The 26,197-nt window shown below is 43.0% G+C and overlaps 2 protein-coding genes across 2 annotated transcripts in view; both read left to right on the top strand.

The window, feature by feature from the left end:
* Positions 1-2,347, top strand: part of ATP8B1 (ATPase phospholipid transporting 8B1) — a 94,209-nt gene extending 91,862 nt beyond the window's left edge. Inside the window, exon 28 of the mRNA XM_087715354.1 lies at positions 325-2,347. Coding sequence (XP_087571480.1) covers positions 325-555 — 231 coding nt within the window. The 3' untranslated portion in view covers positions 556-2,347. The remainder of the gene's footprint in view (positions 1-324) is intronic.
* A 4,711-nt stretch (positions 2,348-7,058) lies between these two features.
* The window catches only part of NARS1 (asparaginyl-tRNA synthetase 1), a 34,686-nt gene continuing 15,547 nt past the window's right edge, over positions 7,059-26,197 (top strand). Inside the window, exons 1-8 of the mRNA XM_087715352.1 lie at positions 7,059-7,239; positions 10,005-10,087; positions 10,648-10,713; positions 14,124-14,216; positions 15,533-15,622; positions 19,333-19,411; positions 20,723-20,793; positions 24,878-24,964. Coding sequence (XP_087571478.1) covers positions 7,197-7,239; positions 10,005-10,087; positions 10,648-10,713; positions 14,124-14,216; positions 15,533-15,622; positions 19,333-19,411; positions 20,723-20,793; positions 24,878-24,964 — 612 coding nt within the window. The 5' untranslated portion in view covers positions 7,059-7,196. The remainder of the gene's footprint in view (positions 7,240-10,004; positions 10,088-10,647; positions 10,714-14,123; positions 14,217-15,532; positions 15,623-19,332; positions 19,412-20,722; positions 20,794-24,877; positions 24,965-26,197) is intronic.

The following is a 26,197-nucleotide window of genomic DNA, read 5'->3' as shown; positions in this document are numbered from 1 at the left end:
CTGGCCCATGCTCCTCCCTATCCTTCTCACTGTCTGACTCTGTTGCCAGCTCTGCTGGCCGCTGGTGGGCCACAACACTAGGAATGTGGGAACTTCCACCCCCAAGTTTGATTGAGCATTTGTTTTATTGTCTATACCTGAAAATTTATGGTGCCAACAATCAGTCACAGAAAGAGATCTTTAAAAATTAATAAATTCTTCTTTAAAAAAATTACTGTAAGTGCTCCAAAAATCCTAGGAGGCTTAGAAGTTAAATCTTATATAATAGATGCTACTAAGCCTTCTTCTGCCTCTTAATCTGTTCTACAATTGTCTCCTTTAAAGATTCGGAAGAATCGCCAAAAGTACAAGGCCGAAGAGGTGAAGTGGAAGCGAAGGCAGAGTGTTATCCGTCGCGGGGTAACTGGTCGTCGTTCTGCGTATGCTTTCTCCCATCAGCGAGGTTACGCTGACCTCATCGCTTCTGGGCGGATCATGCGGCGAAGGCGAGCCTCCCTAACAGCAGTTTTGGGCAGCAATTTGGCTGAAATTAGACGAGCTGAAGAAAACAGTTGATGACTTCCCCAATCCCACAGAAAGGAGAGGAATGATAGCACCAAAAGTTTATTTTTCTTACCAAGGACGAAGGATTCTTTTTCTTTTTTGAAAAAATGTGTGCAGGATTATGAAGGGAGTCTTAATTATTTTTCTTTTTCAATTGCTTTGTTTGGGACTAAAATTGGACAGGCCGAATGGCTGAGTATTTTTAATTCTCCGTCCTTGCATAAACATTGCTTTTATTTGGAACTGAAGGATATCCTTATGCCTTGGACTTCAAGACCAACAATTTTAAGGTGTTTTTAAACAGGTTTTTTTTTAAAAAAGAAAAACAATTCCCACAGAGGTTTTACGTCTCAGCACCAAAGATGAACCACTCCACGACAACATAATTCTGAGTGCCATTTCTTTCCATTAATTTATTCTACCATCATATCATTCTTCTTTGGCAGCCTAAGAATGATGTTTCTCCAACTAGCTGTGCATTTTTATATTGTAAGCACTTAGAGCATAATGCACTATCCAACGAAGTTGTACTGGTTGATCAGAGCTGCATGCTCTTAGTAATGTTCAGACATTTGGGGAGAGAAAGCTCAGCAGCGTTCAAGTTTGTAATTCAAGATGTCTTCACCAGAGGTTCCTTCAGGAAAACAATAGCGTGTTATATATTTTCAGGAAAACAATAACTTGTTATATATTTTCACTTTGGGCATTGTGGGGGTCTCCCCTCTCTAAACGTGTAGCAGCTTTGTAGCAGCAAGAGTTAATGTGCCTTTCCACCTTTACTCCAAATCTTACTGTGTTATTTGTATTGGTTTGAGAAATGGGACAGACAGAGGCAATCAGTGAAGGGTTTCCTCTTGGATATGTTGGTTGATTTCATCCTTGGCTTGTTCTTGGTCAAGGGAAATGGCCGTCTAGTCACTAAACAACTGGAGGTGATTTTTATATAGCACTAACTTTTATGTTGGAATGATTTGTATGAAGGAGGAATATCTGAGCAGCATCATGCTTGAAGATGACAATGCCAATTTCACCACGCTTATGTGACAAAAGAGATGTGTGAAGGTTTATCCCACACCAAAAATTGCTCCCATGCTATAGACCTGTGAGATCTATGAAAGAAAGAGCATAATGCACTATTCATCAAAAGTTATACTGGTTGATCAGGGCTGCATGCTTTTAATCATGTTCAGATATTTGGGCACAGAAAGTTCATGTTCGTAATCAAATGCGTCTTCACCAGAGGGAGTCATACATCTGGTTTATGGGAATGAGAAGCACCGTTTGAAGCACTAGCTGAAGCAAGAGAATAATTTGCATTTATGATGAATCTATAACATGATGTTTTTAATAGTAAAAAAAGAGGACAATGTTCTTTTTAAAGATGTATTCATCTACACATTTCAATGTGTTGGGACTTAAAAATGGTTTACATTTCAATACTCTCAGCGTTCACCAAATGACCCTGTTTCAATATTCACGACTATTCCTCACATTTGTGTAGGTGGCTGAATGGATCTCTAAGGAACATGGATTTGGTACATTCCTTCATTATTACTATTGAATGTTGAAACGTTTACAGCTTTTGGGTAAATTATAGCAGTCATTACTTTGATTCAAAAATTGATTTTTCTATTCAGAAATGAGGACGAGGTTAGTCTTTATCTTTCAGACTTCTAATCTAAGTGCAATATTTGCAACTTTTAATACATTGATTGTACACTTGTATCTCAATTATAAAATGTAAATATTTTATTTCTTAAAGCATTGTGTGTGTATATATATATAAGTAAAGTGCCTTTTAATGTTTTTATCTGGAGTGAAAAAAAGTATTTTCATTGCTTTGAATGTTTTATTAAAGTGTCCTCGGTATTGTTAAGTGTGCACACATGTAACATTTGCTGAATCTTAAAAAATTGGGGACGGTAAAAGAGGAATCATCCATATCCCCTGTTCTCTTGGTTCAACTGGAAGAGGAAGAAAATTCTCTTCCAGTTGAACCAGCAATCAAGAAAATTCTCATACGCGCAAATGGCTATCTAATCTCTTTTTTAAAACTTTCATGGTGGAGTACCCACAACTTCTGGAGGGAAGCCATTGCACTGATTAATTGTTCTCACTATTAGGGAAATTCTTCTTAATTCTAGGTTAGATCTATCTTTGATAATTGCCATCCCTTACTTGTCTTGCCTCGGGTGCTTTGGAGAATAAGCTGACCTCCTGAACAACTTGCCTCCAGAAGTTGTGAATGCTCCAACACTGGAAGTTTTTAAGATGTTGGATAACCATTTGTCTGAAATGGTATAGGGTTTCCTGTCTAGGCAGGGGGTTGGACGAGAAGATCTCCAAGGTCCCTTCCAACTCTTCTCTTCTCTTCTCTTCTCTTCTATTCTATTCTATTCCTCTGTGACAGCCTCTCAAAAATTGGAAAACTACTATCATGCCACCCTAGTCCTCCTATTTTTTAGACTAGTTCCTGCAACCGTTCACTGTATATTTTAGGTTATGATGTGGTATATTACAAAACTGAAGACTAAATTTTCTCCAATGAGGTTTATCACACATATTTGATAGCCAGAACAAAACAAAGTAAACGTATCATTCCTCCTGTTAGTAGCCAAATTAATTATTGCTATAAAACACGAGAATATCTAAATATCTCAGTGGAATGAAGGTAAAATAAGATATGTTCCATAGTTGTTGTTTTTTTTTTTGCTAAATCCACTGCTTGACAATTGGCAAAATGATGGGGTTTTATTCTTTATCCAAGACAAAAACACTCTTGCAATTGTAATAAGACATTATGGTAAAGTTAAAACAACATGCCATTTTTAAATTTAAGAAATGTAATTTTTTCCCCCAAATATCCCTCGATGTAACTTGTTGGCTTGATCAGTTCTTGTGACCATCTCAACAAATTGATGGCACCGCCTAATTTCCACACTGTGGGCACACTTAAAACTATGAAACATGTTGCCAATCTGCCCCCTTTAAAGAGCCAACAAGACCGGGTTCGTGGAGAATGTGGCTACTAGTAAGGATGGTTGTATCCCTTGGATTCTGGTTTGTACAATTAGCTGGGAAGCAAAACGAAGCAGTGGTGCAGCCCTCAAATCCGGGTTTGTGCGTGTCCCTTATGATGCTTGGTCTCTACTATATGATACATGTAGAAAACCCAATAGGGACTCTCCTGACCTGGTTCCCAGTTTGGGCTGCACTGATTCTCACGACCATGGGAAGGTTCTGCATCTCGGAGATACCACCCAGGCCTGTCCAGATTCCTTCAGTTTTCCATCTGTTTGGTTTAAACTCCTAAAAGCCGTGGTGGCTTAGAGGTTAGAATGCAGTATTGCAAGCTAATTCTGCTGACTGCCAGTAGTTCGATTCTCACTGGCTCCAGGTTAACTCAGCCTTCCATCCTTCCGAGGTGGATAAAATGAGGACCCTAATTGTTTGGGGGCAATATGCTGACTCTGTAAACCTCTGTTGGAAGAAATGTCCTTCTGGGTTCAACTCCAAGTGGGAAAAAAGACACTGGAGACATGGAGGCTGCTTGGAAAGATGGTTGAATGGTGGACAGGACCACATGGCTTCAGTCCTGAACAGAAAAAGTGATCACATGCTTCAATGTTGGGTAAAGAAGAGGAGAAGAGGGGGAAGGGCTGGAAGTTCCTGGCTTTATACGCTCTGTTCAGCCCCACCTCTCTGTTTCCTGTTCCTGTGTAAGAAATGTATTCTGATTGGTTGTTAGACTCCCGTGGGGCCAAGTTTGAGTTTCCAGATGCCATGTGGTGAGTTTCTGTGGAAGGCTAATATTATCATGCCTTAATCCCATCACCCTGGAGCTGAAGGGGAGAACTCTTTATTATGTAGAATAGACTGGCTTGGGCATTTTAATGGGCTATTAAGGAAAGTGGGGGCTATTAAGAGTGAGTCTGTTTCCTGCCTAAAAACATGTTTCTCCATTTCTGATCCAGGGAAATATAATATTCTGCCTTTTCAATATTTCCCAGGATATTTCAGTTTTCTAGCAGAGGGATGGGTTTTAAGTTCCTACACCTCTTAGGGCCTACACCTCTTAGGGCCGTAAAGCACAATGAAATGTATATAATAGCAATAGCAGTTAGACTTATATACCGCTTCATAGGGCTTTCAGCCCTCTCTAAGCGGTTTACAGAGTCAGCATATCGCCCCCACAGTCTGGGTCCTCATTTCACCCACCTCGGAAGGATGGAAGGCTGAGTCAACCTTGAGCCGGTGAGATTAGAACCGCTGAACTGCAGATAACAGTCAGCTGAAGTGGCCTGCAGTACTGCACCCTAACCACTCCGCCACCTCGGGTCATATAAGTCTAGGTGCTTTCGCTATTGCTGTCCCACAGGTGCTTTTTCAGGAGGCAACTGGACAAGAGTTTTTTCTTTTCTTTCAAAGATGTTTTGCTTCTCATCCAAGAAGCTTCTTCAGCTCTGACAGGATGGTGGGGAATGGAAGGATTTATATTCCTTGCAGAGAGCTGGTGATTTGCATCCTTTTAGAGGGTTGTTGAAGCACTTGGAGGTTTATCTGTGTGCCCGGGGTCACTTGAGTGGTGCTCCTGGTTCCTGTAGTCTCCAGTTTTTCCTCTGGAAATCCATTCCTACTCCCACACCATTCAAAGGGTGCTCATCCCAAATTGTATGGATAAAAGTCTATGGAGATTCTCAGTCATCCAGGTCATGGTTGTCCCAAAGGTGCTTTTTTCAGGAGGCAAATGGACCTTCTTGTTTTTTCTTTGTTTCTCATCCAAGAAGCTTGTTTAGCAGGATAGAGATAGAATTCTTTATTGGCCAAGTGAGAATAGGAATAGGAATGGAATGGAATGGAATAGAATAGAATTCTTTATTGGCCAAGTCTAATTGGACACACAAGGAATTTGTCTTTGGTGCATATGTTCTCAGTGTACATAAAAAGACAAGATACTTTCATCAAGAATCATAAGATAAAACACTTAGTGATAGTCACAGATTACTAATAAGCAATCAAATCATACTAGGAAACAAATAAAACAACATAAATTATAAAGATACAAGCAACATGGTTATAGTCGTAAGTGGGAAGAGATCGATACTAGGAAGGAAGAGAAGAAGAATAGTAATACAGTCTTAGTAAATAATTTGACATTGTTGTGGTAATGATTTGATTTATTTGGCTTGTATGCCGCCCTATTCCCGGAAGACTCAGGGCGGCTAACAATAAGAAAGGGGAGGGGGTACAAAAATAAAAAATAGAAAACAGCAATTTAAAATACAACAACAGTCGAACCTCGGATGGGGCTGGATAATTCAACAGCCCCAGGCCTGCTGGAACAGCCAGGTCTTAGTTGCTTTGCGGAAGGCCGGAAGGGTCCGGATCTCAATGGGGAGATCGTTCCAGAGGGTCGGAGCAGCCACAGAGAAGGCCCTCCCCCGGGGAGTCGCCAGCCGACATTGGCCGGCGGATGGAATTCGGAGGAGGCCCAGTCTGTGGGATCTGATAGGTCTTTGGGAGGTGACTGGCAGGAGGCGGTCTCTCAGGTACCCAGGTCCGATACCATGTAGGGCTTTAAAAGTAACGACTAGAACCTTGAAGCGTGTCCGGAGACCAATGGGCAGCCAGTGCAGCTCGCGGAGGATAGGTGTAACGTGGGTGTACCAAGGTGCACCCACAATCGCATGCGCGGCTGCATTCTGGTCAAGCTGAAGTCTTCGAACACTCTTTATTAGTAATGAAGAGTGTTGTTTAGCGCAGTGTTTTTCAACCTTTTTTGTGCAAAGGCACACTTTTTTCATGAAAAAAATCACGAGGCACACCACCATTAGAAAATGTTAAAAATTTTTAACTCTGTGCCTATATTGACTATATATAAAGTAATCCTCCCACGGCACACCTTACACTATGTCACGGCACACTAGTGTGCCGCGGCACAGTGGTTGAAAAGCAATGGTTTAGCGGATGGCATTTTGGAAAAAGCTGTCCTTGTGTCTAGTTATTTATTTTTTTATTTCGTGAAGTACGTATTAGATAACATATAAGTCTAAACATGATTTTGAATACATAAAATGGATACGAATAAATGTGGACATTAGGACAAGAACGATAGGCATCTTGGTGCACTTATGCACACCCCTTACAAACCTCTTAGGAATGGGGTGAAGTCAACAGTAGACAGTTTAAGGTTAAAGTTTGGGGGATATGGGGAAGAAACCACAGAGTCAGATAGTGCATTCCAGGCCTTGACCACTCCAGTTGTTCTGGTGTGCAGGATTTATATTCCTTGCAGACAGCTGGTCATTTGCATCCTTTTAGAGGGTCGTTGACTGAGAATCTCTACAGACTTATAGCTTACTGCTAGTCAACACCCCCCCACCCCCTCCTCCACGGGAGCAACCTGCAAGCAGGGGCCGCAGAAGGCGCAATCTCGGCGAAGGCAGCCGGCTCCTGGGCCCAGCCTCCCTTCTGACGACGCTTCCTTTTTCCCAATGAGCGCCGGGGGCTGGCTTTGCGGCAGGACTGTCTACGACAGCCTGATGCAATCGGCTTGCCACTCGCCGTCAGAACCGCAGAGCTGAGCCGGGAACGAGCTGCCGGGTCAGCCGCGCCCAGCTTTCAGAGAGGACCCTTTCCCACCCAAAGCCACCATGTCGGAGATCATCCTGGAGAAAACGGACAGGCTGAGCCTGGGTGAGTTTGCAAGGAGGCGGCCGAAGAGGAAGAGGCCTGGCCGCCCCCTCGATACTTTAGGGCACCCGGAACCGAGGCAGGAGCGAAAGGCAAGGCGGGGAGAACCGGGAAGCGAAAGGAAAAGCTGGCCCGGGGATCGGGGCAGCCTTCCCGCCCCCGGATTCTTTGGGAATACAAGTCCCAGCGTTCCCAGCCAGCCCGGGCCTCCAGCTTGCAAAAAGCCGCCGCAGCCTCGTGGCGTGTTGGAAAAGGACACCCCGGGACACGATCGCGCCCCACGGCCGCTTCTCTTCCACGCGTTTTCGCCGGGGATAAACGCGGAAGGAAGGAGCGGGAGGCCTCCGTGGCTGCCACCTTGGTCCGCCCTCTTGCTCCCCCCCCGCGCTGGATTTCTTAATGGGAGAAAAACGGGGCATTGCAAAGGGCGATTTCGAGGAGAAATGTGGGGTGGGGGCGCGACTGGGTTTGCCGTCTTTTCGCTTCTGGTTCCCCAATTCGGGAAGCAGCGCAAAACAGGCCATTCATTCATTCGTTCATTCATTTATTCATTAGCTTTGTATTCCGTCTTCGGTAGAATTTCATAGATTCCCTATCATGGACTGGTCAAACCCATTTGCTTCCCAAAGGAAAGAAAACCACTTTTAATTTCTTGATTGTGGGAAAGGAAACTGAATCTGGAACCCATCTTGGCTGAGATAGGCTGGTGCTTTAGCAATACCTTTCCTTATTACCTGGTTCCTTGTGTTGATGATGGGTCATTGCTTTGGTAGACAAAATGGAAGGATCTTAGAAGTCATTTAGTCCAAATCCCCTTCTGGGTGCAGGTCCTCTACAGCATTTCTGGCGGTGGCTGAAGACTTTCAGTGAAGGACAATTGGCTGATGCAATCCTTAGAAAGTTTCTCCTGGCTGTTTTCCCTACATTATTGGCCCTCCCTCTTCTTCCCCCCTTTATGTGACATTTGAAGACAACTCTCATATCTCTCTTCAGTTATCTCTTCTCTAGGCCAGATGATGATGATGAGGCTTCAGCACTGACAGCTGTCTGCAAGGAGTATAAATCCTTCCATTCCCCATTATTCAGTCAGAGCTGAAGAAGCTTCTCGGATGAGAAGTGAAACACCTTCAAAGAAAAAGCAAGAAAGTCCAGTTGCCTCCTGAAAAAAGCACTTTGGGGGACAACCTTGCGTGACTGAGAATCATCGCTACAGCTGTCCAGTCCTTGGCAATTCTATGGGACAGGTCTCTAGGCCAAATATACCCAGATCTATTGACTATTTCTCAAAGGGCTTGAACAAAAGTTACTACTCCTAGGGTTTGAGGGCTTTTACTGCACGCCATCTTGGTAATCCTTCTCAGATCTTGCTTCAGTTTGTCACTGTCCTTTTAAATGGTGGTGCCCCAAACTGGATAGTGTTTTTAAAGCACTTAAGAGGAATGTCCATGGAAGAAGATCAAGAGATCTTGATCTCATAGAACAGTGATGGTGAACCTTCACCATGCACTCATCTGGGCCATGACCAAGAAGGGTTCACCCACAAAACCGCGCTCGACTAAACCGCGTCGCTGACGTCATCAACAGGGCGACAACAGCGCGGAGACAGAAGCACGCTGTAAACCCTAAACTTAAAATTAACACCTAAACCTAACCCCCTAAACCTAATCCTAAACCTAACCCCCTAAACCTAATCCTAAACCTAACCCTAAACCTAACCCTGAACCTAACCCTAAACCTAACCTTAAACCTAACCCTTACCTTAAGTTGAATCGGCTTGCTTTCAAAGCGCTATTTAAAGCACCCTTCTTTCTCCGCGCTGGCTGTTGTCGCCCTGTTGATGACGTCAGCGATGCGGTTTAATCGGGTGCGGTTTTGACGGGTCACGACCAAGAAGAGCTGCCTAGGAGGCATGCACGCACCAGAAAATGTACTTCCAGGTTCCAGCATGCGCATGTGCATCGTCCAGCAAGTCTTCGGGTTACTGCCTTGCATGCACACACGCCAAATAGCTGGCCGGCACACATAACCATGCCGGAAAATGGAAGACCAACTCTTCCGGTTTCCGGCACTGCCCCCCACACAAAGGCCAGCTGATCATCGCATGCACGGCAGAAACCTGGAAGAGGAACAGGCAACACCGCGAGTGCCAGGCAACATGACTTCGCGTGCCACTTTGGGCATGCGTGCCATAGGTTTGCCATCACGGTCATCGAAGACATTCTGACTCTCCGCAAAGAAAAAGGTTTTATAGTGCAGGGAATTATATTCCGGTTGCAGTTAGGAAAAGCAAGATGAGCAATTTGACATTGGAATAAGCTGCCCGGTGAGTTTGTGAAGTCCACTTGGTAGGAAGGTTTTGAATAGTGGCTGGACAGCTCTCCCCAGAGATGTCTTAAAGTGGATTCCCGCACTTAGGAGATTTTGGACCTGATGGCCTTCATGGATCCTTTCATTTTCTGAAGGTAACAAAGCTTTGAATCCATTGGTGTCAGATAGGCAGATTATTTAAGCCAGAACCTTCTCCCCCGAAATGCTGCTGGATCTTACAATAACCATTGAAAAGGCCTGCTGATACTATAGTTGATAAAGTTGAATTCCTTGATCTGGAGAGGTTTAGTAGATTGCTTGTTGCTTTGGCACACCTGAAATCCGGAAGATCAAATGAAGTCGTTCAAGTCGTGCAGGGGCTCAGCAATGTTGTCAAGGTGTATATGTGTACGTGTGTGTACTTTGTGCTTAGCCAAGACTAATTTTGTTTCTATCCGCAGGAGAGGTTTATGTATCTGATCGAGAAGGATGTGACAGCACTGGTGATGGGACACAGGAGAAACCTTTCAAAACAGCTTTGCAGGTATCTTTTGAGTATTTCTGAAGCATCTAGGTCCATGATGGCGAACCTGTGGCACACGGGGCCATTTCTGAGGGCACATGAGGCGTTGCCCTGTCAGCTCTACCACAGGTGCCAGCTGATTTTCAGCCTCCGGAGGGCAAAAAACCACCCAATGCGCAAACCGGAAGTTCAGGAACGGACTTCTGGTTTGCACATTGGGCTGTTTTTCACCCTCCAGAGACTTCAGTGATGTGCCATATGTGTGTGTGTGTGTGTGTGTGTGTGTGCGTGTGCATGTACGGGTGGGCCATTGTGTTATGGGAATGGGTACACGGGTGTGTGACCCCCCACGCTCCCCGTGCTTTTGGCACACCTCGACCAAAAAGAGTAGCCATCACTGATTTAGGTAATTTTTTAGGTACCAATTATTCATCTTTTAATCCAGAATTTAGGATTTTTTTTTAAAGTTACTAAAATGAAATACATTATATCTATTAACCAGGAAAATGGTTAATACTTTAGAAATATGCGTCTTTAAAAATTGTCCATTAATTTATTGTCTTTTTTTTATTATTTCAAAGGCTTTTATGTCTACTGGAAAGGAGCCATTTCCTACTATCTATGTGGACTCACAAAAAGAAAACCAGGTTGGTTAATCAACTCATTATCATTTCCTGACGCACCAAAAAATACTGGTGTGCAGTTCAGAAATTAGTGAGGATAAATATATATATCACTAGTTTCCACAATTCACCAGATGTACTGTATTTTTCGGAGGATAAGACACACCTTTTCCCCTCAAAAAACAGGCTGAAAGTGTGAGTGCGTCTTATACAGTGAATACAGTGTTTTTTGCCCCCCTCCCCCCCCCTTTCACCAAAATTGTTGTGCATAGCTTTTAGGAGGTTTTCAGAGTGCTCCTGGGGGCTGGGGAGAGCAGAAATGAGCGAAAAACAGACCATTTTTTGCTCAATTTTGCCCCCCCCACCCCCCAGGAACACTTTACAAGCCTCCTAAAGGCTATGCGTGTCCTTTTTTTGAAAAACAATTGGTCCTGTTTTCATGAAAAACAGGCATTTTTGGGAGGTCTGTAGAGTGCAAAAACCTTTTTTTAAAAATTCACCTCTTCAAAATTTTGGTGCGTCTTATACGCTGGTACGTCTTATAACTCTGAAAAATACGGTAATTGTGATCTCACTGCAACCATGAAATTAAAAAAAAAACACCTCTTGCTCTTGGATGAAAAGCTATGGCAAACCTAGGCAGCATAGTAAAAAGCAGAGATATCATCCTGGGAGTCCCTTGGACTTCAAGATCAAATCAGTCGATCCTAAAGGAAGTCAATCCTGATTGTTTTTTGGAAAGACAGATACAACCACAATTGAACCCAAGATTGCTAGGTGAGAAATTTGTTAAGTGAGTTTTGTCCCATTTTACAACTTTTCCTGCCACAGTTAAGTGAATCACTACAGTGGTTAAATTTAGTAACACAGTTGATGAGTGAATCTGGCTTCTCCATTGACTTTGTTTGTCAGAAAGTCGCAAAGGGGATCACATGACCCTGGGACATTGCAACTGTCATAAATATGAAGCAGTTGCCAAGCATCTGAATCCCATGACCATGATGGTCCTAAGTTTTTTCAGTGACGTTGTAATTTTGAACAGTCACTAAGCGAACTGTTGTAAGTCGAGGACTACCGGTACTGAAGCTGAAGCTCAAATACTTTGGTCACCAAAGGAGAAGAGAGGACTCATTGGAAAAGACCCTGATGTTGAGAAAGACTGAAGTCAAAAGGAAAAATAAAGGGCAAAGGATGAGACAGTTACCATATTTTTCAGACTATAATATGCACTTTTTTGTCTCCAAAAAGGGGGTGAAAATGTCTGGGTCTTATAGACCAAATATTGCCAAAGTCCCACCCATACGCCAACCATTTTCTGGCCTACATATGCCCCATTCTTGGGCCTATTTTTGGCCTTTTTCAGCCTGTTTTCTAGGCTTTTTTCGGCCTGTTTTTGAGGTTTTTTCCAGCCCGTTTTCGAGGCTTTGTTTGGCCTGCTTTTGAGGCTTTTTGGCCCATTTTTGAGGCTTTTCTTGGCCCATTTTCAAGACTTTTTTGGCCTTTTTAAATGGGTTTTCTTTGCCCATTTTTGAGGCTTTTCTTTGCCCATTGTTTTTGAAAAAATGGGCCAAAAAAGCCCTCAAAAATGGGCCCCAAAGCCCTCAAAAATGGGCCAAAAAAGCCTAAAAAAGGGCCGAAAAACCCCTCAAAAATGGGTAGAAAAAAGTCTGGAAAAGGGCAGAAAAAAGCCCCCCCCCAAGGTCCGAAAATGGGGCGCACGGAGGACAAAACCCTTTTTTGTTGTTGTTTTCCTCTTCTAAATGTAGGTGCGTCTTATAGTCAGGTGCGTCTTATAATCTGAAAAATTCAGTAAATAGTGCTATCAGTGCAATGAAGATGAATTTCAGCTAACTCCAGTAGACAGTGAAGGATAGGGGAGCCCGGGGTGCTATGGACCATAAGGTCACAAAGAGTCAACACGACTTAGCAACGGAATAGCAACAGCAAAATTTCTGAAATTCACCAGATGTAATTGTGATCTCAGCTTAGATGGTTTTATAATTGGGATCTTAGATGAACTCATGAAAAAAACTATTTTGATTATTAAAACTGAGTCTTACTACATCATGTTGAAGTGTGGTATGTGGCTATTATTGTTTTCTTGGGATAGGCAGGGGGTAACATATTTTTTCCTCTCTCTCTTGCAGTCTTCATTTTCTTATCTCTTCCCAAAGTTTTCCCCTGTTCTATTGAGCGTGCAGCTCATTAGCATTTCATTTTTAAGAGGGTCTGGGTTTGCGATCCTTCGTACGCTTGTAAATAATTAGATGCCACCAATAACCAAACTTTGGAAGTTGCACTGTGTCTTATATGCAAATGAGGAATGCATTCCTGGAGTGCAATCCTGATCCATTTTGACTTGGCTCCAGTTCTGCAAAACCATAACCGGAAAAGTTTGGCCTCTTCCAAGTTTCAGCCAAAAGAAAATTGAGTTGTTTGAGGAGGGCAAGTCTTGTCCTCATTGTTAATTAACATTTATTTTAGGAGTTTGCCCATAGCCAGGAATTTGGAATGATGATGGTTGTCTTCACGATGATGACTAGTTTACCTTTGATACTTCTCGGTTCATTAGTGACTATACAAGCCAGTATTTCTCATCCTTGGCAATTTAAAAATATATGGACTTCAACTCCCAGAATTCTCCAGCCATCCATGTTCTTGGGAATTGAAGTTTGCATGCCTTCAAGGTGCCACGGTTGAGAAACATGAATAGAATAGAGAACAACACTTAGTGATTGTTATAGGATACTAAAAAAGCAATCAATAAAAATCATACTAGGAAACTAAATAAAACAAATCATTAGGGTACTAGCAACACAGTTATAGCATAAGTAGAAAAGGAAATAGGTAATAGGAAAGATGAGAAGAATAACAGTAGTACAGTTTTAGTAAATAGTTTAACAGTGTTGTGGGAATTAGTTGTTTAGCAGAGTGATTGCATTTGGGGAAAAACTGTCCTTGTGTCTAGTTGTTCTGGTGTGCAGTGCTCTATAGCGTCATTTTGAGGGTAGAAGTTGAAACAAATTATGTCCAGGATGTGAGGGGTCTGTAGATATTTTCACACCCCTCTTTTTGATCCGTGCAGTGTACAGGTCCTCAATGGAAGGCAGGTTGGTAGCAATTGTTTTTTCTGCAGTTCTAATTATCCATCGAAGTCTGTGTCTGTCTTGTTTGCAGAGCCAAACCAGACAGTTATAGAGGTGCAGATGACAGATTCAATGCCTCCAAGGAATTATTATAATTCCTTATTATAATATGCATCATTCCTTATAATTCATCTAAGGAATTCTGGTTTTAGCTGATACCAGCTTTTCTGATGCAACAGCCAAAAGAGATTCCTTGTCAAAGTTAGAAATGGGATGGTGGCTTAAGATTTGTCTTGTCCGGCTCAAAAATCATCCACGTAATTCTAATTTCTCTTTTAATTTACCTAGAGATGGGAAACTATCTCCAAGAGCCAACTCAAGAATGTGAAAAAGCTGTGGCAGAGAGAGCAGCAGAAGACTGAAGCCAGAGAAAAGAAAGAGGTAAGTTGGCAACTATCTTCTACAATGCTCAAGGATGAAAGTGTTCTAGATGTTCTTTTAATTTGTTCTTTGAAACAAAGAGAGAAGAGAGAGATATTTAAATAAATTTGTACCTTCCATGGCATCAAATAATGTGGGAGTGAACCATTGTAGATGAGTATCCAAATTCCCAGATTTCCATATCACCTTACACGACAGGAGTTCTTGCAAAGCATCAGCTGGGTTGAAGCATTGCCTTAAGCCAGGGGTCTCCAAAACTGGCAACTTTGTGGACTTTAACTCCCAGAATTCCCTAGTCAGCATGGCTGGCTGAGGAATTCTGGGAGATGAAGTCCACAAGTCTTAAAGTTGCCAAGTTTAGAAATCTCTGATCTTGGCAGTTGTTTTCACTGAATGTTGTGTGAACCTTATCAAGCCCAGATAAGCAAACCATGATCTAATATGAAAGGGGAACCCAGTCATCTCCTGATCCTTACATAAACCAGCATTCCAGACCAGTAGACCTGAATCCAAGTGGATTCCAGACCAGTGGATCTGAATAATATATAAGTCCTTCTGGAGTGTCATCACCATTCAGATTGTTAGCCCAGTTTATCTTCTTATCTTGAACCTTCTCATGTATCTTCAAAAGCTCTTGGCAGATACCTCAGAGTTCTTGAGTGTAACCATACAAAAAGAAGCAATTGTCAAGAATCACCATGGTGTAATAAATAGTTACAATTGGGCCATTCAGTGTCAGGTTTAAATAATCACTTATTCATTAAACTTGTAGGGAAATATTTGGCAAGTTGTCACAACTTGTTCGGGCATAAAATGAAGCAATAATGTGATTTGTTTTGGCTCACAGTAAGGTGCAAACCATCCATTATGGGTTGTAATAAATATGAGAACCAACTTCATATGGCTAAGTTACATTTCATGCTAAGCATTCTTAAGAAGTCCCCAAAGGGGGCGTGCATAAGCGCACCGGTGTGCCCACCGTCCCTGTCTTACTGTCCCCATTTATTTGTATTTTTCTTTTGTTCGTGTTTATGTTCATACCTATTCTTGTTATCTTGTATATGTTTGACAAATAAATAAGCTATACTTCCCACACTTGACACTGTCAGCTCCCAGAATTCTCTGGTGAGCGTGACTATCAGAGAATCCTGGGAATTGAAGTCCAGAATTTGAATGGTACACATAAGGCCTACTTTGTTTGAGTAAAGTTACATTGGCTTTGTTCTCCCATTAGCATAAGTTACATATTATAGATGCTATCCCCCCGGTTTTTTAGGTCAACTTTTTTTAATCAGATCCCCAAACCTAATCTATAGGCAGAAGATTTGTTGCGACGTGAGAAGAACTTGGAGGAAGCAAAGAAAATTATCATTAAGAAAGACCTCAGCCTCCCGGAGCCCAAATGTGTGAGTAACAAAAACAATGCACGTTGTGAACTTGCAACATGTTGGGTGAAATGATATGTGACATATGTGGAAATTGGCTTGATGCCAGAAGGGTAAGCAACATGGTATCTGCATGCCTCGGTCTGTCTTCATGTTCTTCCCTATCATGCCAGACTCTCATTTATACTTTAAATCTTCCTTCCTTCCCTCCCTCCCTCCCTCCCTCCCTCCCTCCCTCCCTCCCTCCCTCCCTCAAAACGAAGCTATAAGGCATTGCACACCAGAACAACTAGACACAAGGACAGCTTTTTCCCAAATGCCATCACTCTGCTAAACAACTCATCCCCACCACACTGTCAAATTATTTACTAAAACTGTATTACTATTCTTCTTCTCTTCCTTCCTAGTATCGATCTCTTCCCACTTATGATTATAACCATGTTGCTTGTATCTTTAAAATTTATATTGTTTTAATTTGTTTCCTAGTATGATTTGATTGCTTATTAATAACCTATGAATTTCAATAAGTGTATCTTATGATTCTTGATGAAAGTATTCTATTTTATTTTTCTTTATATACACTGAGAGCATATGCACCAAAGGCAAATTCCTTGTGTGTCCAATCACACTTGGCCAATAAAGAATTCTATTCTATTTTCTTTCTTTCTTTCTTTCTTTCTTTCTTTCTTTCTTTCTTTCTTTCTTTCTTTCTTTCTTTCTTTCTTTCTTTCTTTCTCCGCCTCTCTCTCTGTCTCTCTCTTCTTTTTTTTCTCTCTCTTCCTTTCTCTCTCCCTCTTCTTCCTGTGTTTACACCTCAAATTCCAGATCTATCCTGGCCCCAGGTTTTCCCCAGCAAATGTTGGCATTACAACTTCCACAATTCCCAGCCAGGTAGTGGGATGTTGGGAGAATTTTGCAAGAAACTGAATATAAAACAGCCTCTGATCTACTGGCACTCTCCAGATGATTGAGGTATTGAGATTGCATCAGATTTGTGGGAACTCTGTACTAGAGTATATTTCTAGCTCTATAACCCTTTGAAAAGATGAAAACCCAGCTATGTTAAAAAGTATCCTTAAGGAGAAAGTCAGTGGTGGGATTCAGCCAGTTTGCACCTATTCGGGAGAACCGGTTGGTAGCTTTCTAAGTAGTTCAGAGAACTGATTGTTGGAAGAAATCTCCTTTTGTTTTTTTCCACTTTACAGGGCTAATCCTGTAAGGAAGGCAGGAAGGAAACATTCTAGTATTGTTTCTAGCCTGATCTTTATTGCCCTGCTTACAGAAACTGCCTCTCCAGTTAACCCTTATTACATTGTAACAGCTAAGGTGAAGCGCCCATCAACCTGAGTGATGTTGAGTTGGCCACGCCCACCCAATCACATGACCACCAAGCCCCACTTACCCAGATGGTCATTAGGACAGAGAACCAGTTGCTAAATTATTTGAGTCCCACCACTGGAGAAAGTAAATAGCCTTTCAGATCAAAGTGCCCACCATAGGGAGGACATTTAAAAAGTCAATTGCAATTGAAACTTCATCCTTTTTAAATGCAGCCGCCATCTTGTGCCTCTCTCTTTTTTTTACTTTTCCCCACATGGATGTCCTTGTTGACAGATTCTGAGCTGGCATGCGGGCAATTACTCAGTACGGATTAAAATCTACATTGTGTGTATGCCTTGGAAATGACATGATCTAACTTAGATGGCATGGCTGGATGATCAGGAGGGATCTTGTGTACATTTATTCAGAATACTGTAATTGGAAGGCAGTATCAAATTCCTGTTTTGTGCAGTATTAGCTGCATCGCCCTGCCACAGAAGTTGCCAAACTGATCTTGTGGAAGATTTAAGAAAATCCATTTAGTAGCTTAGCCATTTTTTCCTCTGTAACTGGAGTAAAGTGTGTGTATGTGTTTGTTTGTGTATAGGGGATGGCAACAGTTTTTTTTATGAAGGCCAATGATAGAGCAGTGATAGCTAACCTTTTCTGGACTAAGTGCCGAAAGTGCACAAACCCCCAAAATACAATACAGCCCCCCCCCATGTGTGTGCCCCATGTGCAATCACCCTGCACGCACCCCAAACCCCCTGCACGTGCCTGCCCCCCCCCCTGCGCACATGCCCTCCCCCCAGCGCATGCAGGGCAGAAATCCGAAAACCAGCTGGAGGCACACATGCATAGGCAGTGGAGCTGAACTGGGGCGATGGTTCACATACCATCAGAGAAGGCGCTGCGTGCCGCCTCTGGCACATGTGCCATAGGTTCTCCTTCGCGGTGATAGAGTGATAAATAGATAAAATAATAGTTTGATGGTTTGGTAGTATCCAGCTTTTTTCCCCCTGATGATTCTCTGTAACCAAGTGGGAGGGATACGCACACGTATGCGCTCTACATGGGGCTGCCCTTGAAAAGTGTTCAGAGACTACAGTTGGTCCAGAATGCAGCCGCGCGAGCGATATCGGGTGTACCTAGGTACACCCATGTTACACCTATCCTCCGCGAGCTGCACTGGCTTCCTATTGATCTCCGAACGCCCTTCAAGGCGCTAGTTATTACTTTTAAAGCTCTACATGGCTTAGGACCTGGATATCTGAGAGACCGCCTCCTGCCACATACCTCCCAACGACCAATTAGATCTCACAGGTTGGGTGCCGTCGACCGGACAATGCCGGCTGGCGGCTCCTCGGGGGAGGGCCTTCTCTGTAGCTGCTCTGGCCCTGTGGAACGATCTACCCGTAGAGATCAGGACCCTTCCCACTCTCTCGGCCTTCCGAAAAGCCACTAAAACCTGGCTGTTCCGGCAGGCCTGGGGCTGTTGAACAAGGTCCAGCCCCACTTAAATGGAATGTGTGGTGTGCTGTTTTTTAAATTATATCTCAAGTTATTTTTTTTAATTCTTATTTTTTATCTTACTGTAAGCCGCCCAGAGTCCTACGGGATTGGGCGGCATACAAATTTATTGAATTGAATTGAATTGAATTGTGTATCAGAAGATGTTCCAGTTCAACATCTTCATCATCATCTTTTAACAACCCCATAATCCCTTGCGGGGCAGAGTTGGGGCAACTGAATGGAGATAGCAGAGTGTTGCAATGGCCAGATGCCTTTCTTGTTGCCAATGTGGAGTTTTGTTCAGCAGACATATTCTCGGTGCGCCCAGAGAGAGAAATATCTGCCTCTATCTGGGATTGAACTCACAGCCTCCTGATTGTGAGGCGAGAGCTCCACCTCTAGGCCACCGCACCCACCACTCCAGAAGATGTTCCAGTTTTACTGTAGAAATTCCTGATGCCTATCAGATGCGCAGGAAAGCCCATATCTCTATTAATGATAAAGAAGACAGTTGAGGGTCATGTTCACATCCCCCTAACTATTGTGCACCTTTCTGAACTTTTTGTCACTTTGATTTTTCTCTGTGATTTCATGGAGGCCTAAACCCCAAATGGATTTCCATACCAATGGGATTTTTGCACACATGTCGCTAATGGCTGTTATTGTGCCTGCCTGTGTAGTTAGCCTGTGTAATGAATGAGAAAAATCGGCCGATTCTTGTTTAGGGCAAGTAGCAGTTGAAGCATCAGCGTGCTAAGCTTTGAACAGGAGTTGTTGAATAACCTCTGGCTGGGAAAACACTAGGAGCACCAGATCCTGAATGGATTTTAAGAAGATTCTGCTTTCTTCTGAATCAGCAGGTTGTCTCTTTAACTGTTAAATTACCTGTCTTTTTACAGGTGAAGATTCGTACCCTGGAAGCCTACAGAGGAGAGAGAGTAAAGGTGTTTGGTTGGGTCCATCGGTTGCGTAGGCAGGGTGAGTACCATATAGCCCAGTGGAAGGGTTCTTCCAGAACATGGGTGTCAAACTGGTGCCTGTGTGCAGGCCACACCCACCCCAGCTCCACGAATGGGAAAAATGCTGCGTGACAGCAACATGATGCAGCAAGTTTGACACCCATGTTCCAGAAGAGGTTTTGATGCTTGCAAGCATCACAGTCTCTCAACTAGGAAAGTGATGTTGGCTTGCCCCGTTAGCTTTCCTATGGGCTGCAGATGTGATGGAATATAAATTGGAGATACTAAAGGTAAAGGGTCCCCTCGTACATATGTGCTAGTCACTCCCAACTCTAGGGGGCAGTGCTCATCTCCGTTTCAAAGCCGAAGAGCCAGCGCTGTCCAAAGACATCTCCGTGGTCATGTGGCCGGCGTGACTAAATACCGAAGGCGCACGGAACGCTGTTATTTTCCCACCAAAGATGGTTCCTATTTTTCTACTTGCATTTTTTTTTACGTGCTTTCAAACTGCTAGGTTGGCAGAATTTAATTTAATTTAATTTATTAGATTTATAGGCCGCCCAATCCCGGAGGACTCCAGGCGGCTGAGACAAGTAACGGGAGCTCATTCTGTTGCACAGCGCTAGGGATTCGAACCGCCAAACTGCCGAGCTTTCTCATCAACAAGCTCAGCATATTAGCCACTGAGCCACCGCATCCCCATAAATTGGAGATAGTTATTAAATAGTCTACTCAGCCACATGGCAAGAAATACAACTTTTCTCAGAAAAACTAAACCTATCAGTACAATCATAAACATCTATCATGAAGTCCTCATTTACGGGTCATTTGTTCAGCAACCATTTGAAGTTATGATGGCACTGAAACCGGGGACTTTGACGTTCCGTCCGTTGTAGTGTCCCCACAATCATATAATTGTGATTAGGGCAAGTGGCAATCGGCACACGTTTATGACGGATGCAGCACCCCATGTTCACATGATCACCGCTTGTGACCTTCACAGCTGGCTTCCAACAAGCAGAGTGTCAGCGTTCCAAGTATCATGTAGAATTAAATCAGAGTCCAAGGCAAAACGATCCTTAAAGTTCCAATTCAATTCCTTTTTAAAAAATGGCAATGTGTTTGCCACCCATTAAAGCTTTTTACCCCCTACACTAGTTCTTAGGATGCCAGCAGATTTTCTTTCAGTTTCTACCAAAAGTATTTATCTACTTCTGAAGGCTTTCAGTAGAACAAGTTTTGAAATGATGGGTGGGAAGGGAAAGAGTTTTTCACTAACGCAGAAATTAAACGATTATACCATTTATATTCTTTCTCTTGTTATATGTAGGGAAAAACCTGATGTTTATTGTCTTAAGAGATGGCACAGGCTTCCTTCAGTGCGTCTTGTCGGATGAACTGGTAAGTTCTCTTTTCAGCCCCTTTTTGAAGTGCGGCAAAATGTTCATACTTCTGTTAATTTTATTCTAGCAGTCCTAAAATCAATTGAAAGTCAAACACATGGTGAAAGAAAGGTGGAAAAGTTTTCTGAAGGCGGAGTTGTCTTCTCAGGTCCCTGCTAAAAGAGCTGTGAAAAACCTCCAGGGTTATAGGGAGGATATCACGAAACAGCATGGTTGAAGTGACATTTTATTCGCCATTGTAGGGCATAGCCCAGAGATCAGATCTAAGCTATTTGGCTTACAATCCTTATGCCACAAAGGCCAACCAGATGTTCATCATGCAGCCCAGTGGTGGGTTTCAAATTTTTTTAGAACCTCTTCTGTGGGTGTGGCCTGCTTTGTGGGAGTGGCTTGCTGGCCATGTGACTGGGTAGGAGTAGCTTGCCAGCCATGTGACCGAGTGGGAGTGGCTTGGCAGTCATGTGACTAGGTGGGCGTGGCCAAATTGTAAAATGTGGTGAAACTCATTTAACAACGCTCTTGCTTAGCAACCAAAATGTTGGCTCAGAAACTCTGGCATTTGAAGCATGCAAGTCTTAAAGCTGTCAAGTTACAAGACCCTTGCACCCCTAACCCTTTAGGGGAAAAAAAACCCAGGGGTGTTCAAACTTGACAGCTTTAAGACTTGTGGACTTCAACTCCCAGAATACGTCCTCTCGCTCTTCATCTTGCTGATGTGCGGATGGGTGGGGGGAGGGAGCTGGAACCGGTTTTAAACGGCACTGTAGATTTGTGGAACCTCTTCTATAGAAGAGGTTAAAACTGGCAGGAACCCAACCCTGATGCAGCCAGATGTTTTTCATCATATAATCTTGCATTATCATCATGCAACCTTGCTGTCTTTTATTAGTGAAACCTGACCCAACTTTTTATCTTCTCACAGCTTGTATTTTCTCCCAGAAGGTAGATTCCGCAATGTCCCAGTTTTTTCTGCTAATGCTTTCAGCTTTAGTGTTTCTTCTCCTACATCAAATTACTTTGCATTCCAGTTTTCTGGGCAACATTTCATCCTTTTCTCAAGAGCTCTGTGTATAGACCCAGAACCCTTCCAAATTTTGTCCCAAAATTATACTTTTCAGTGTGACAGAACAGAAAAGATCCTAAACACGTGAGGAGCAATCACATTGCAATATTTTTAATATGATTGCTCCTTATATGATTAGAATCTTTTCTTTTCATTTTTATTTTGGTTTCATATTCTTTAGGCTTCAACCTACCATAAAAATATTCATCCATTCTGTATACATTTGTGTTCCTATATGAAGTTCTGTTTACTATTCCCTTCATTCCTAATTAGTGAACAGTGTGGCTGGCAAATATTGTTACAGTGTGATGTGACTGAATCCATGAAAATGACTAAGAAAAAATTAGATGGGGGAAACATAAAAACACAAATTGCTTATAGAATGAATAAAAATAACAGACTAGAAGTTTACCGTTGTTAGGTTTTTTTCTTTCAGTGTATATCTTAACAATGTAATGACTATATAATTTGATTAATGTGATAATCAAAAATGTTAATGTGAATGGGATTAACATGAATGATATCTAGATAATTTTGTTCCTACTTTTATTGTGAATTGGATTAAAATGGAAAAATGGATAAGAATTGAAGCACTAAAGAGGAGCTGTATAATATAATGAGGATTATATAAACTTAATACATGTGAGAGAGTTTATTAACAATGTTAACGTAAACTGGTGGTACCTTGCTCAATAGGTACTGTGAGAGGGATCTTGGAGTCCTAGTGGACAATCTTTTAAATATGAGCCAGCAGTGTTCAGCAGCTGCCAAAAAAGCCAACACAGTTCTAGGTTGCATCAACATAGGGATAGAATCAAGATCACGTGACGTGTTCATACCACTTTACAGGGCGGGGCATAACCTTTTCCTAGGGGGTCACAGCAACACTTGTAATAACAACACAAATAATTCATACACCATTCGAAAGCCCATCAAAAACTGAGTTTATTGACACGATTTAATAGTCAGTATGACCACCATTAGCCCTTCGAACAGCATTCAAACGAGGTGCCTCTCGAAAGGCAATGCATTTTATTCTGTCAATGATCCTTTGTTCTTCCGAATCGAATTTTCCAGCCATTCTTAAAGCAAATTTAACATTTAATAGCTCATTCAATTCAGTTTTTTATGGGCTTTAAAATGAGGTGTCGCGGAAGTTGTAAACTGCTGTCGATCTTGCTGTGACCCCCTAGGAAAAGATTAGCCCTTCGAACAGCATTCAAACGAGGTGCCTCTCGAAAGGCAATGCATTTTATTCTGTCAATGATCCTTTGTTCTTCCGAATCGAATTTTCCAGCCATTCTTAAAGCAAATTTAACATTTAATAGCTCATTCAATTCAGTTTTTTATGGGCTTTAAAATGAGGTGTCGCGGAAGTTGTAAACTGCTGTCGATCTTGCTGTGACCCCCTAGGAAAAGGTTATGCCCCGCCCTGTATAATGCCTTGGTAAGGCCACACTTGGAATACTGCATTCAGTTTTGGTCGCCACGATGTAGAAAAGATGTGGAGACTCTAGAAAAAGTGCAGAGAAGAGCACGAAAGATGATTAGGGGACTGGAGACTAAAACATGAAAAACGGTTGCAGGAACTGGGTATGTCTAGTTTAATGAACCTTAGACCTTAGGCCAGGGGTGTCAAACTCAATTTCATTGAGGGCCACATCAGGACTGTGGTTGATCTTGGGGGGGCCAGGTGTGAATGGCCGACTGGGTGGGTGTGACCAGATTGACTCCACTCACTGTGTGTGGCTGACTGGGTAGGTGTGGCTAGATTGAAGCCACTCTGCATTGGGTAGATCGGACTAAAGCAACACCAGTGGACCGGCCTAAGCAACGCGGGGTGGCCCCTTACGTTTTCCAGGATGGCCCTGTGGGCCAAATCCAACCACTGTTCTGACCTAGGCTTCCCCAAAAAGCACAAGGCAGAGTTCTGGTCCCAAGAAAACCCCTTTTATTAAATGAATGTGAATTCCTCACATTCAGCAAGGCCTGGCAAACAGTCTTTCAAAGGAATATTTATGACTACAGACCTTATCTATCTTGGAAAGCTGCCATGTAAATATTTTCCAAATGAGGCACTGTGCAAAGAAAGACTGGGCACAGAGTCTCTGAGATTCACGGACAGATCTTCATACCATTGAAACGAATCTAACGACCAAACGAATGAATTGTTTCCTGCAAAACCCCACTCCTGTTTCACTCCTCTTTTATTTCCTACGAGAGGGGCCAATCACCTTCCACCTGTGACTTTACTACCAAGTCTACCCTGATTTCTGAGTTGTTCTTTTCTTCTGGCAGCTCTGCGCATGCGCACACTGGGAACAGGCTCTAGCTGTTCCTCTATCTCACTGCTGTCTAGCTCCATAGGCACCCAATCACTGTCAGATGGCCTCGGCCCCATCTCTGCCTCCAATGCAGAGTCCTCGTCCGAGCCTTCCCCAGCCTCCAGGACCAGCCCGCGCTCCTCCCCAACCTCCTCACAGTCCAACTCTGCTGGTAGCTCTGCTGGCCACTGGCGGGCCACAACAAACACATGCTCGGCCTTGTGTTTGACACTCCTGCCTTAGGCCAGTCACTTTCTATCAGCCTTAGGAAGAAACAATGTCAAACAACTTCTGAAAACGTTGCCAAGAAAACTGAGAGGACTTGTCTTAGCAATTGCCAGGAGTCAAGACTGACTTGAAGGCACAAAGCTATTATTTTTTAAATCTCTGGTGACAGAGACTCAGTGGTGGATTCCGGGAGGTACGGCCCGGTCGGGCCATATTGGTGGTTACAGGGAGCAGCGGCCACCATACCGGTACGATAGCTCTTTTGCGCCCCCCCCCCTGTCTGCCGGCGTTCCTTACCTGTTTTTTAAGCAAATGGGCCAATTGAGCAGCTGGGTGTCGCAGGGCGGTGGCATGCGCATCGTGTGTGCCCGCCTAGGACGCTTGGCCCCATGTACAGTGTACTGGTTGCGAGTCGATTTGGAACCCACCACTGCAGAGACTAAATGTTCTTTTATTTCTCCCTATAGTGTCAATGTTACAATGGTGTAGTCCTTTCAACTGAGAGCAGTGTTGCTGTATACGGCACCCTCAGTCTGGTTCCTGATGGCAAGCAGGTAAGTGCATGTTATTTTTACATTTTTAAGGACTTTTATGTTTGCTCGCCATGCTTCTTTACTTCTTTATTCTGTATTCAATCAGTGAACAATAGAAATGTGCAGACTAGTGCGTAAGGTCAGAAATTGAGGATTTTAGACTTTCTGGCAGGTTGGCCTTTTGAGTGGAATTTTTTTAATGCCCAGGAAATATTCACTTTTGGAATTTTCTCTCGCTGACGGAATGACTTGCCGTATTTTTCGCAGTGTAAGACGCACCAAAAAATAGGGTGAACATTTGGGTGCATCTTACACACTGTGCGTCCCGAAACCCCACCCCCTTTGAAAAAATGGCTGTGCATAGCCTTTAGGAGGCTTCCAGAGTGCTCCTGGGGGCCAGGGAGGGCAAAAATGAGCGAAAAACGGACCGTTTTTAGCTCGTTCCCCCCCCAGCCCACAGGAGCACTCTATAAGCCTCCTAAAGGCTATGCATGCCCTTTTTTGGGGGGGGGGAAAGGGGGGGCATTTTCACAGAAAAGGGGCACACTTTTGCTTGTTTTTGCCCCCAGCCCCCAGGAGCACTCTACAAGCCTGCTAAAGGCTATTCGTGCCCTCTTTTTTTTTGATAAAAAAGGGCTGTTTTTGAGAGGTCTGCAGGATGCAAAAACTTTTTTAAAAATTGCCTCTTCAAAATCTTGGTGCGTCTTATACTCCAAAAAATATGGTAAGTCAAAATAAACCAAGCCGTGTTACAGCTTAACTCAAACCCTGATCTAGTGGGAAGGGGCTGTTTTAACTTTGAGTAAAAGTCAGTTTTAACTTATTAATGGTCTGGCTCATGTGACTGGCTCTCATTTATATTTTCTTGACAAAGAGTTTATTCAGCTTTCATTGGGCTGGTTTGATTTTCTGTTTACAGTTTTTCCCTTTAAAGTTACATTGATTGTACATGTAAAAACTTTAACTGTCTGTGAAATCCGCTGAAGGGAGAGATCAGTGACCGTCTCCTTTGGTTCAATGAAAAACAGGTAGTCCTTGACTTGTGACCACAACTGAGCCCAAAATTTGTGTTGCTAAGTGAAACATTTGTTAATTGAGTTTTGCCCATTTTACGACTCATTGCAATTGTTAAGTTAATAACATGGTTGCTAAGTGAACCTGGCTTCTGCATTGACTTTGCTTGTCAGAAGGTTGCAAAAGGGGATCCCATGACCCAGGGACACTGCAACCATCATAAATATGAGTCAGCTGCCA

Source organism: Thamnophis sirtalis, unplaced genomic scaffold (assembly GCF_051295495.1).
Source record: "Thamnophis sirtalis isolate CommonGarterSnake01/CBP01778 unplaced genomic scaffold, rThaSir2_p1.2 scaffold_5, whole genome shotgun sequence".
Classification (NCBI taxonomy): Eukaryota; Metazoa; Chordata; class Lepidosauria; order Squamata; family Natricidae; genus Thamnophis; species Thamnophis sirtalis.
The sequence above is the reverse complement of the archived record's forward strand: the minus strand, read 5'-3'. Positions and strand labels throughout refer to the sequence as shown.